Genomic DNA, 11,917 nt, shown 5'->3' with positions numbered 1-11,917 from the left:
ATTATTATATCTCAAAAATAATTATTACAACATAGAAAAATATATATACCTCAGACAGTATTGAGATGAACGAAAAATGATCAAAATGATCAAGTATTAACTTAGATTAGATGTTGCTATCCTATCTCCTCCTCCGCATCCTTCTTCTTTTCTGGTGTCAAATGGCGACTAACAGGATCGGGTGATCAGGCACTCTGACATGCTTGATGCATATCATCGTATCTCAGTTGCGTAGATCGATCGCATCCCAATCACGTGGATCGATGCTGAAGATGTCAATCACTGAATTGTTTGGTCCAGACTCGATAATTTACAGACCGCCGTCATATAGCTGGAATATTGCTGAGTGCGGATTTAAACAACAAACAAACAAAACAAAACAAAACAGTACCAACACACTAGGTGTGTAAACCAGCTAACATATGTTTCTGTAATACTATAACTCATTTGAAATAGATTGTTCAGTCAAAATTAAAATATTTGCTTCAAGAAGTCGTGGGTCGTTCTCTGATATCTTGTACTTTATATTCTTCGTCCAGCTAAATGGCTTCAGAAGTAGGTTTCACCAGAAGGTCTAAAATCTGGAAATAAATTCATAATTAATATTTTAACCGTTTGTCACAGGCCGAATTTTGGCAGAGGGTTGTTGTATTGTATTGTATTATTCCAACTATATAACGGCGATCTGTAAAAAAAAATCGAGTATGGACCAGACAATCCAGTAACTGACATCATTGCATCGATCCACGCAATTGGGATACCATAACATGCATCAACCAAGTCAGCGAGGCTGACCACCCGATCCTGTTAGTCGCCTCTTACGACAAGCATAGTCACCTTTGTCAGAGGAAGCATGTGACTCACCTCCATGTGTTCTGGCGACTGCAGGGCAAATACAATTGTGCTGACGACGTCTTCCGTCTGGAGAGGCTGCTGGAGAGATGAAGGTGACTATACACACAGAAGCTTCACCATGAAACTATTTCTCTATGACTGTTCTTTTTGGCATATTTTATATGGGAGGAGAAAGATACATGAATGAACTAATACCCACGTACTCTATTCAATGATGTTTGGTAAATGGGCAACTTGTGCATGAAGTTTGGTGATGTTAAAATCAAAATGAAATTCGAAATATGACAAATGGGTCATGTCGTGAAATAGCCATCCATATAAAGCTCTTAGTTTTCAAAACGAGTTTACTTTCTAAAGACAGCTGGCAAAGCAAAAGGCAAAAGGCTGCAATTCAGCTGCTCCACAAAGCTAAAGACAACAGTGTTGTAGGCAATTTACTACCCCACACTAGCCACATGTCATATTCAAGCCAGAACTTCTGTAGAAACGGAGGACACATTGCCATAATATTTTGGCAATATTCACATAATTGTGAATGTGTCCTAATGTTTATGCAAAAATAGTAAAGCGCTATTCAGTTTTGAGACCACAATGCACAAACCATTAGCCAAATGTCATTAATGTTCTGCATAACTGAAGGACCACTTAGCTTTTGAGGTTGTCGACAATACAAAGTTTCACTCATGTGTGGGCACAGAAAAAAAGGACACGGTATTATATTTAGCAAAAGGCCGGATAACATCGAACTATATTTACACATAAGATATGACACCAAGGTGTCCTAGTGGGCGAGAACAAATCTTAACCATCCAACACTTACCAGAGACTGACTAAAACCGGCGTTGGACTTTTCGTTATCCTTGTACATTCGAGTGAAGAACTCTGTCTTCACCAAACGAGGACAGATCGACTGGAAGACAAGAATTATGAGTAAGTCAACCAGGTTGTACCTAAAACAGAACTTAGAAATCTTTTCCACTATATCTCTGTTCAGTGGAAGCTCGGTCTTCGTGTTACGCAGGCTTTACACAGAACGTTGAGTTTCAAGCAAACACATCGGGATAAAAATGTTAATATTATATTTTTAAATAACAAAGCATTGGTCTGGAGTAATGTCCCTTTGTATACATAACTATGTATTGATTCTGCAAAACACGTATATATACCATTAATAAATCTTCCCTCTGGCACAAGGGGATGAACAATCCCGCCCCAGTCGTCACAGTGAGTGTTCTCTTGTGCTAAAGAGAAAGAGTTAAGGTGTAAGATGTTACCGTAACACGGATCCCGCTTTTCATCTCTCTGAGCTCTTTTCGGAGTCCTTCACACAACCCAGTGACGGCAAACTTTGTAGCAGAATAGAAATGCATTGCACGCAGTGGCATCACTCTGTGTCCGGACAGACTAGAACAACGAGGACACATGGCAGATGATATCACAAACACGTGGTCATATCACTGTGTGTCCGGACAGACTAGAACAACGAGGACACATGGCAGATGATATCACAAACACGTGGTCATATCACTGTGTGTCCGGACAGACTAGAACAACGAGGACACATGGCAGATGATATCACAAACACGTGGTCATATCACTGTGTGTCCGGACAGACTAGAACAACGAGGACACATGGCAGATGATATCACAAACACGTGGTCGTATCACTGTGTGCCCGAAATGAGGAGGAGAAAGATACATGAATTAACTAATACCCACGTACTCTATTCAATGATGTTTGGTAAATGGGCAACTTGTGCATGAAGTTTGGTGATGTTAAAATCAAAATGAAATTCGAAATATGACAAATGAGTCATGTCGTGAAATAGCCATCCATATAAAGCTCTTAGTTTTCAAACGAGTTTACTTTCTAAAGACAGCTGGCAAAGCAAAAGGCAAAAGGCTGCAATTCAGCTGCTCCACAAAGCTAAAGACAACAGCGGTGTAGGCAATTTACTACCCCATACTAACCATACTAATGATATCACAAATACGTGTTCGTATCACTGTGTGTCCGGACAGACTGGAACAACGAGGACACATGGCAGATGATATCACAAACACGTGGTCGTATCACATGTATATCACAGGCTAGAACCCAAGCTCCTTCCCAGCGCGTGACACCTTCCTTACACTCATGGTAACATCGCTACCGCCAGTGTGGGCGCAGCAATTATAAGAATCTTGACATTTGCCCTCTAGCCCTAAATGTAGTAACGTTTATACTTTTGTTTATGTCTTTGGGAATGTTGTCAAAGTGAATTGTGAAAAGGTTCACGACTGACCATATTTCCGAATGAACTACCGCCTTACATTCTTACTATAACAATTACATGATAGTCGTAACGAAACAGAATTCAAATTGACAAACAAAGAAAATAATTTAGCAGGGGTAGGGTATTCGGCGTCTCGGCAGTCATCAATTATTTTTAGACACAACGGTCAGTCGGCTGGGAGTTCAACTTCAACCATGGCTGTAGCCACGATAGTGACAATCGCAGTGACAAGCTTGGCTACACAGGGCATGAGATATCACAATCAAGGGAGAACACATGGCATGAGATGTCAACAACACATGGTCTTATCACTCTGTGTTCGGGCAGGCTAGAAACACGAGGTCACATGGCGTAAGATGTCACCAAGACACAGTGGCAATTTGGTGGACGTTTCTTGATATCCTGTTAATCTACTTAAGCAATACAGGGGGTAGAACAGGTCTCCAGCAACCCATGCTTGCTGTAAAAGGCAACTAGGCTTGTCTTTAGAGGCGACTCATGGGATCGGGTGGTCAGACATGCTGACTTGGTTGATGCATGTCATCGAATCCCAATTGCGTGGATCGATGCTCATGATGTCCATCACTGGATTGTCTGGTCCAGAGTCGATTATTTATAGACCGCTGGAATATTGTGCAGCGTGCAGCGTTTAACAACCAATAAACATAAAAACAAACTATAATCATTACAGGCTGGAAACCATAGCTATTTTCCTTTTGCTGTACATTATCCCATTATTACAATCGATTACAAGACCTGAATCACTTTGAGCTTTCCTCCCACTCACTCTTGAATAAGATCTGTTTAAATCGTGTCCAACCTGTTTCAAACAAGCAACGCGCGATATTTGACAAACGCACTTCTCACCTACGACGTATTTTTGACTAGCCGACTCCTTTGGCCGTTACCATTCGCCGCTACTTTGCCTTTTTACGTCCAATAGATAATTGAGACTGGTTATTCTCTTGCCTTGACGAATATTTTTAATGAGGGTCTGTCCAGTTGAACCGAAAATTCTCATTTCAGCTGTCTCGAGTGAGAGCTTATTCCCACATTTCCATGTGACGAATGGCATCCTTTCCATGAATTTGTCCAGATATGGACGTATTGGACTGCATTATGGAACATCGCATAATCGCATAATAGCACAATGCATTGCATGAGAAAGCATTGGATTACACTTTATGAAAGTAGATTGCATTGTAGAACCTAGAACATATTGTGATTGTGTCATCTAGGATAGTGTGTGATGTATCATTTTACTAGATAACAAAAGAGGATATTTGTATTGTAAATGTTGTAAAAAGTCAAAGTTTGGTAAGGTTTGACAGTTTTGGAATTAAAATATTGAAAGTTTGTTCAAGTCATCCAGAAACCAAAAACAACTCTGCATACCACCACCGAAATAGAATATAACAAGGAACAATCAACTGATCAAGGTTGCATATATTTACCAGATGAAACTGATTCCATTAACCACGAGCTAAATACACTAAATGCTCTAATTGATGTACCTGTTGAGAAAGATGATATGCCCATCATCAACCTTCCTCTTCTGCATGGACTTGAAAGCCTCCCTGGTGCACACACATACGCCGAGGATATTCACCTGAGGTAGAAATGGGAGTTAATCACACACACACACACACACACACACACACACACACACACAAAAGACCAAGAGTTTGCCACTAACGTGGCTATATCCCCCGCCCCTGTTGCAGAATGTATGACATAATTAAATCTAAACAAACCCTAATCTTTTTAAACCGAGGTGGAACTTGTTGTCATGGAAATTGTAAAAAAAAAAGAAGAAGAGTTTTCCACTAACGTAGCCAAGTCTCCTGCCCAGCAAATGAAGTGTATATTATGTCAACAATAGTGAAATTTGATCACACAAACATACATTTGAAAATATTCAAAATTTTGTGAGGTGTAAAAGGCAGCAGGGGAGCATCTACTTGATGTAATGCAAAATATCCTGAAGAAACAAAATAAAACACTGCAAAACACAATTTCTTTGAAGTTCAAGGAACAAATGAAACCTTCTCCACAAAATCAGTTATTACATTTACTACTGAATTCATTAGGGCGGGAGAGAGAAAAAACATTACAAGTCATGTTACCGGCACTCACTGCGAGGAAGTAGGCTGCCACGAGTGCCACACACATGTTATGTTGTGGCTTTTAAACAATATGGTCATACCATATGATATGATAAAGTGAAAAATAAAACAAGACAATATTATAAATGTGAATGTTAAAACCCTACAGCACAAAAGTCTTCATATCAACATGTGCTGAAAAGTTTCATAGAGAAGTATGGCATCTTATCGCACACTCATCTCTCTCATAATCAGAAGTAGGGATGATGGATTTAATAATGAAGTCATTAAACGAAGTTACCCTCAATCATTATTGAGGCACATACTGACAACTTGATGGAAGGCATGCACAGGCTCCCCTACTGTGGGAGATACCTCAAAGACTTAAACAGGGTTTTTTTGGCATTTAAAAGAAGAATTCAACTTGTTGAACTTGTTGCCATGGAATAGTAAGAAAAATTAAATTTCTAAAATTTATAGATAGTAAAAGGCACGAATTGAGCATGTACCTGACAGACCTGCAAAGTTTAAGTAAAACATATTAAACGGTTTATGAGTTATGCTCCGGAAACGAACCCTACCCTCACAGAACCTAGGTCCGTCTTGTTGCCATGGAAACGTAAAGAATAAAGATTTCTTAAATTTCTAAATAGCAAAAGGCACCAGTTGAGCATGTACCTGACAGACATGAAAAGTTTCATGAAAAAATATTTAACGGTATCTTAGTTATGCTCCGGAAACGAAACGTGACGGACGGACGGAGCCCGTTTCTATATCCCCCGCCAACTTCGTTGGGCGGGGCATAACAAAATAAACATTGCATAAGATTCGGCTGCCAGTCATCAAATACGGGGCTTCAAAAACACTGATGCAAGAACGAATCACATTTAAATAGAGAGAACTAAGTTTCTACTTAGTCAGAACCAACGAAACCAGAGCAAATGTTATTTTCAATATTTGTCTGATCGATGAACAGCTTCAAAGTAACTGGTAGGATAAAGAATTCGTCACATTGGCATCTCGTGGGACACAAAACATTCCTCCTGCCCCAATTATCTTTGTTGGTTTGCAGCAGTCAGGCCTGGTTTTCTTTGGATTATTTTGCTTCATATGAACCTAGGAATTTGTACAAGGGTAAACCTACATCCACCATTTCTCTCCACAGGGGAGTGCTTCCTGTCAACAGGGGTTCGTTGTGGGCCAGACCTGCGTTGTTGATGCACACGTCCACCCCGCCAAGGTCAGGGTCAGCTCTGATCATCTGGAACATCGCCAGGACATCTTCTTCCTTGGATACGTCACAACGCACTGCCTTGACCGTGCCAGGTTCATCCTTCAACTCATCAGCTAGTTTCTGAGGGGGAGGAAGATGGCATGTACTTTAGGATTGTTTTGTTGTTGTTGTTTTGTTGTTTTGGCATTCAAAGGAGTAAACATGTCACAAATTGTATAAAATCGTAAAGCAAAGCGGAGCAATTTCATACAAGTCTTTGAAAGGCATTTAAAAGTGATACACATAAGAAAGAGAAATTATGGATGGCAACTTCTTTATTATGAGGGACACAACCTTTCAGAGTATATGCTTACTCCAACATCAGGTGAATGAATGCTATAAGTTCATAGTTTTACATGTAAGAACAAGAAAAGTAATAAGATAACAAAAGGTGGAAACTTAACATCCTTGGGGGTTAGGACGCACACTGCTTGTACCTCTGCCACTGGCTTGCAGATGGGTTTTGATGGACTTGCTGCAAGAAAAGGTGTTATCTATGTCCTTTATGAGGCGGGAAATCTGACATCCTTTGAAGAATCAGCCCCCTCCACAGCATCATTCCAACCTCTCTGCTGGTACCGGAAAGTAGACGACACATTCACTACCACAGCCCACCAGAACGACCCCACAGAGCTCCTGAAACATCTCAACGCCCAGCACCAGAGAATCCAGTTCACCATGGAGACCGAAACCAGTCAACACCTTCCATTCCCAGGCGTGTTCCTCCAGACCACAGATGATGGACTTAGGACCTCAGTGTACCGCAAGCCTACACACAGACCAGTACATCCAATACAATTCCTTCCACACACACAGACACACACCACAAACACACACACACACCACACACAGATATAACAAGCCATCATCGTCATCATCGCCACCATCAGCCGACGTGCTAAATCCTTTTTTTACACACTGATGCCCTCTTGACCATCTCAAGAAAACCTTCCCGTTCATCGGCAGTTACCCTGCCCACCTAGTCTCCAACACCATCCACAAGACCCTCAAGAACTCCAATCCCAGACCCAAACCTGCCCCGTCGCCCATCAGAATCACCATACTCTACCAAGGCCCAGTCACTCATCAGATTTCCCGCCTCATGAAGAACAAAGCCAACAAAGATGTCACCTACAACCCAATGGCAGAGGCACTAGCAGCGCAAGTCCCAACCCCGAGGATGTGTATACCAGATCCCCTGCAACTGTGGCCACCAGTACATTGGACAAACCCTCAGACCCCTGACTCAAAGACCATGAAACCTCTGTCAACAAACTAGAGCTGAAATCCGCTATTTCAGAACCCATCCTCAAGAACCAAGACCATAACAACATGTGGGAAGCCACCAAAGTCCTGTCTACCACCAACAACAACTGGCGACAAAGGAAACTACAAGAAGCCATTGACATCAGGAGACACCAGCCAGCCATGAACCGTGACCAGGGCGCCTATCTGCCTAGTGCTTGGTACTTATTCCATTGATCTTTGTCGGGGCTATTTGCCTAGCTGGCTTCAATTTGCCCTTTGCTATGGCCATTCATTCACCTATCAGTGCTAATTACCCCGGGCCTCGCGGTTGCCCATTGGTCATTGCCAATTACCAATCAGTTATAACTGTGTTCTGGGTTTCAGTTTTCCATAAGTATCAGCGCTGATTACTGTGAAGTGTTGGCTTCCGTTGTCTATTGCTAATCACCGATCAGCGCCAATTATCATTTGGCTTCCCTTGTTTAGTTTCCACCTTTTGTTGTCTTATTACTTTTGTTGCTCTTACTTTTACATACATATGCTCTCTGCCTCATAGCATTCATTCACCTGATGATGGAGTAAGCATATACTCCGAAACGTTGTGTTCCTCATAATATAGAAGTTGACATCCATAAATTCTCTTCCTTAAATTTCATACAGGATTTGTGAGGCGAGGTGAAATGTGGTTTAACGTCACATTCAGGATTATTGCACTCATAAATAGCATGCGAACATGGCATGTGGCTACTTATACTCGTCCGGGCTTCAGTTCTATCCCACTGAGATACACTGAGATACTGACTCCGAGCGGACTATTCCTTGTTTTATCCCGACAATGCGGGGCGCCACGCAGGGTAACAAGTACCATGTTTGAACTTAATCTGGTATGACGCGTTTAGGAGATCGGACCACCAACCTTCCGCTCTCTGGGTAGACGCTCTAACGAGATTTGACATATAATACGATGAATGCAAAAAGAAAAACAATTACAAAATCGCTAATAGTTTGCGTTACTTTCGTCATGTTTGCGGCACAAGTTCTGATTTTGTTACACATCGTGACATGCGCAAGAATACATGAAAAACTTCAAAGCTCGATTTCCACGCATCCAACATGAAAAAACACTTTAGTAAAACAGTAATCTATTACCAAGTGATCGGTGTGAACTGTGAACCCTTTCGTCCATATTTAACAATAAAAATGCAGTTTTTGCAAATGTCTTCACAAAATCGTCCTTATTGATGGCGGCCGGACCAGACTAACCAGTGATTGGTATTATGAGCATTGTCCCACGACGTCAAGGTACGGTGACAACATATCAACCATGTCACTGAGGAACCTGACAACCTGATCCATTTGGTCGCCTCGCACAAGACGTAACTGGGGACCCATCTAGCCTGGAACCACCATAGCAAATACCCGTGAAGATCTGGGTTAAAAAATTTTTCAGCAACCCATGCTTGTCGCAAATGGCGACTAAGGGATCAGGTGGTCAGGCGCGCTGACTTGTGGTTGCATGATTGTCATCGTATCCCGATGGCGTTGATCAAAATTGATGTCAATCACTGGATTGCCTGGACGACACCTGATTATTTACAGACCGCGTCATTTAGCTTGAAAATTGCTGAGTGCGACGTTAAACAACAACAAGAACATAAAAATCTTATATCCACGAATGCGCATATCATTTCACTGAATTGTGAATTGTCTGTATCTGAAGGGGGTAAACTTAGTACTCATGCATGAAATAACAGTCACCAGACCATGATAGACAGACAGACAGACAGACAGACAGTTTATTATGGTCTCACCTCATTACAATGATTTATACATACTTATAAAATACAAAAAAATATATCTCAAATACATATCCTATGTAAAAGTATACAAGTATAAAATGTAACGAGCCACCCTATACAGTGTTACGAGAGACTGTTCATAAAAAGAGCATATTAAAATATAAATAAAAGGTACATAAACTACAACGCATATAAAAGTAAAACCATGAATCTTCTACATCGCAACATTTTCTTAACAGTTCTTATCTTTCGGTTTCATAGTTAGGACATCTTAGTAATACGTGCTCTTCAGGCGAAATGGGAACAACCCGAATTGTTTACGTTTTCGGACGGCATTGTTGACACAATGATTATCTCAAACAAGAAATGACGTCAGAGCTGAGGGTTGTTAGTGTCGACAGTCATAATCACTGCATTTTTCTGAAGGAGAGTTCAAAATAATGGGTAGTAAAGAATTATTTACACTCGCGTGAGTGTCATGCTGATATTACAATACTCATGTAAGAATTCAGGTATTGCTCACGCTCGGGAAATACAAGAATTCTGTCACTCCTTCCGTAAAATAAGTAGGACACACACATGCTTGTATAATAATCTCTATTTCATGTGTATAACAATTTAGTAAATCGATACTAAACAACCGTAAACCTTCCGTAAACCTTCCGTTTCAGACGGAATCGGGTTCTCTTGTCTTAAAACAGTATAATATCCTTGAAAGCGCATAAATATCCCGATATATAATATTTGTACAGAAATGTGTGACCAGTTAAAACAGGTTTTCCAACAACATCTCCCACATAGCGGCTCTGTACGTATATACTACTTGAAAGAAACTTAAAGAACACCCGATTGTTTCATGCTACCATAGTTAATAATACGAAAGAGAGTTTTTGAAAATAAATTGTCCCAGAAAATGCTTAAAAAGATATTTATGCTGCAAAATATGCCTGGTTTTGAGGCTGTAGCTGAACAAAATATCTTGTATTTTCGAAACAGCTATTGGTAAATAGTAATAAACTATATGAGGTGCCAATGGAAGTGAATAACCAGTCTAGATAATCTACCGAGACAGATCAGATTTAAATGAATAGACCACTGAAAATATGTGATGACACCAGGTGTTCGCGAACATAGGAAGCATGTCCTGCCCCACTGGTGGTACCCTTTATTCATAAAATACGCATAAAAAAGGTACGTGAATTTTTACAGTGCACAATACACAGGCATACATCTCAATCACAGCTCTCCTGCTGACACATGTGCCATCTTTTCAACTGTATTTTTTACGTATGAGAAATCAATAGTATTACTTCTGGAATAAACAACTTTAAGCGACATCCTCACCTGTATTTTGTCGACATTCCTTGCACACCCCACCACCTTCATGCCATGCTTGACCAGTGCCTTGACCAGCCCAGCCCCAATACCGGCCGAGGCTCCTGTCACGAGAGCTACACGTCCCGACCACCGCTCCATGGTCTGAGTGTGATGGCTGACGACTGCAGCAACCTGTCCCTAGCCTTTTATGAAGGGATGTTTCAGCTTCACGCATCGGTGTGCGCATCTGCACCTTACTGTCAGAGACTGCCTCTGTGGCGTAGTGGATAGAGTGTCTGCCCGGAGAGCTGAAAGTCGGTGGTCTGTTAATGACCGGTACGGAACAGACTAACCAACCTGTTATTATCAGTGACACCTGCGTCTTTTCGGTGAAATGGAAGCCCGACAACTGGTAGTACAAAATGTGTACTTCACTAAGAAATGCTATCCCAAATGTAACATTTGTTATATTTGACTACTTTCTAAGTGACATTGTGTATTCATGGTTTTCAATTGATGCTGATGAAAGGGGCACACGCAGTACGTGATCTGGGCGACTAGTTGTCGGACTACCATTGTTGTGGAAGCCTCGGTGGCTGATTGGGTTTGATCGCTGATTTGTGTGCTGGCGATTGGTTGCCTCAATCCGATGGGGTTCAACCCCCCAAAACGTATTAGACATTTTGCTTTCCCGAGAAACCAGATGGGATTCCAAATCATTCAGAAATATTGAAAAGAGAAGGGGTGATACATTTTCCCCCTCACAGACACCGGAGTGGAAGAAGTCTGAAATTTCTGTTAAACTTTACATATGACTTTATATTTCTTCACATGTTTACGAGGGTGAGGAATCTTCCCTCTATACCATGATCTGCCCTCTATACCATGATCTGCCCTCTGAAACCCAAACCCTCCAAACACCGTCACATGCTTTAGAAACATCTATGAGAGCACTGTATAATTTTCTTTTAGCATTTTTCAAACTGTGCACCTTCATATGTATAATACATTTTGGTCAATAGCAGAAAAACCTTTGCGAAATCC

At 41.2% G+C, this 11,917-nt stretch overlaps 1 protein-coding gene across 1 annotated transcript; it reads right to left on the bottom strand.

The window, feature by feature from the left end:
* Nucleotides 1-501: 501 nt before the first annotated feature.
* On the bottom strand, nt 502-11,032 carry LOC139469714 (dehydrogenase/reductase SDR family member 11-like). The gene is made up of 7 exons (XM_071251964.1): nt 10,901-11,032; nt 6,381-6,590; nt 4,646-4,740; nt 2,130-2,259; nt 1,676-1,765; nt 865-933; nt 502-581 (listed from the first exon to the last, which is right to left on the bottom strand). Exons 1-7 carry the CDS (start codon nt 11,030-11,032, stop codon nt 540-542), a joined length of 768 nt encoding a protein of 255 aa, XP_071108065.1. The 3' UTR covers nt 502-539.
* Between the last annotated feature and the right edge of the window lie 885 nt (nt 11,033-11,917).

This window comes from Haliotis cracherodii, unplaced genomic scaffold, assembly GCF_022045235.1.
Source record: "Haliotis cracherodii isolate W230 unplaced genomic scaffold, xgHalCrac1.p SCAF_2, whole genome shotgun sequence".
NCBI classification, from domain to species: Eukaryota; Metazoa; Mollusca; class Gastropoda; order Lepetellida; family Haliotidae; genus Haliotis; species Haliotis cracherodii.
Note: the sequence above shows the minus strand (reverse complement) of the source record. Positions and strands in the feature narration are given on the sequence as shown.

Excerpts from the sequence above, each read along its gene's own strand:
- LOC139469714 (XM_071251964.1), bottom strand. The coding sequence starts at position 11,032 with ATGGAGCGGTGGTCGGGACGTGTAGCTCTCGTGACAGGAGCCTCGGCC. Across the intron at positions 4,741-6,380 it reads TGTGGAGAGAAATGGTGGAT|GTGAATATCCTCGGCGTATG; the intron begins GTAGGTTTACCC and ends TTTCTACCTCAG. Across the intron at positions 2,260-4,645 it reads CATATCATCTTTCTCAACAG|TCTGTCCGGACACAGAGTGA; the intron begins GTACATCAATTA and ends TCGTTGTTCTAG.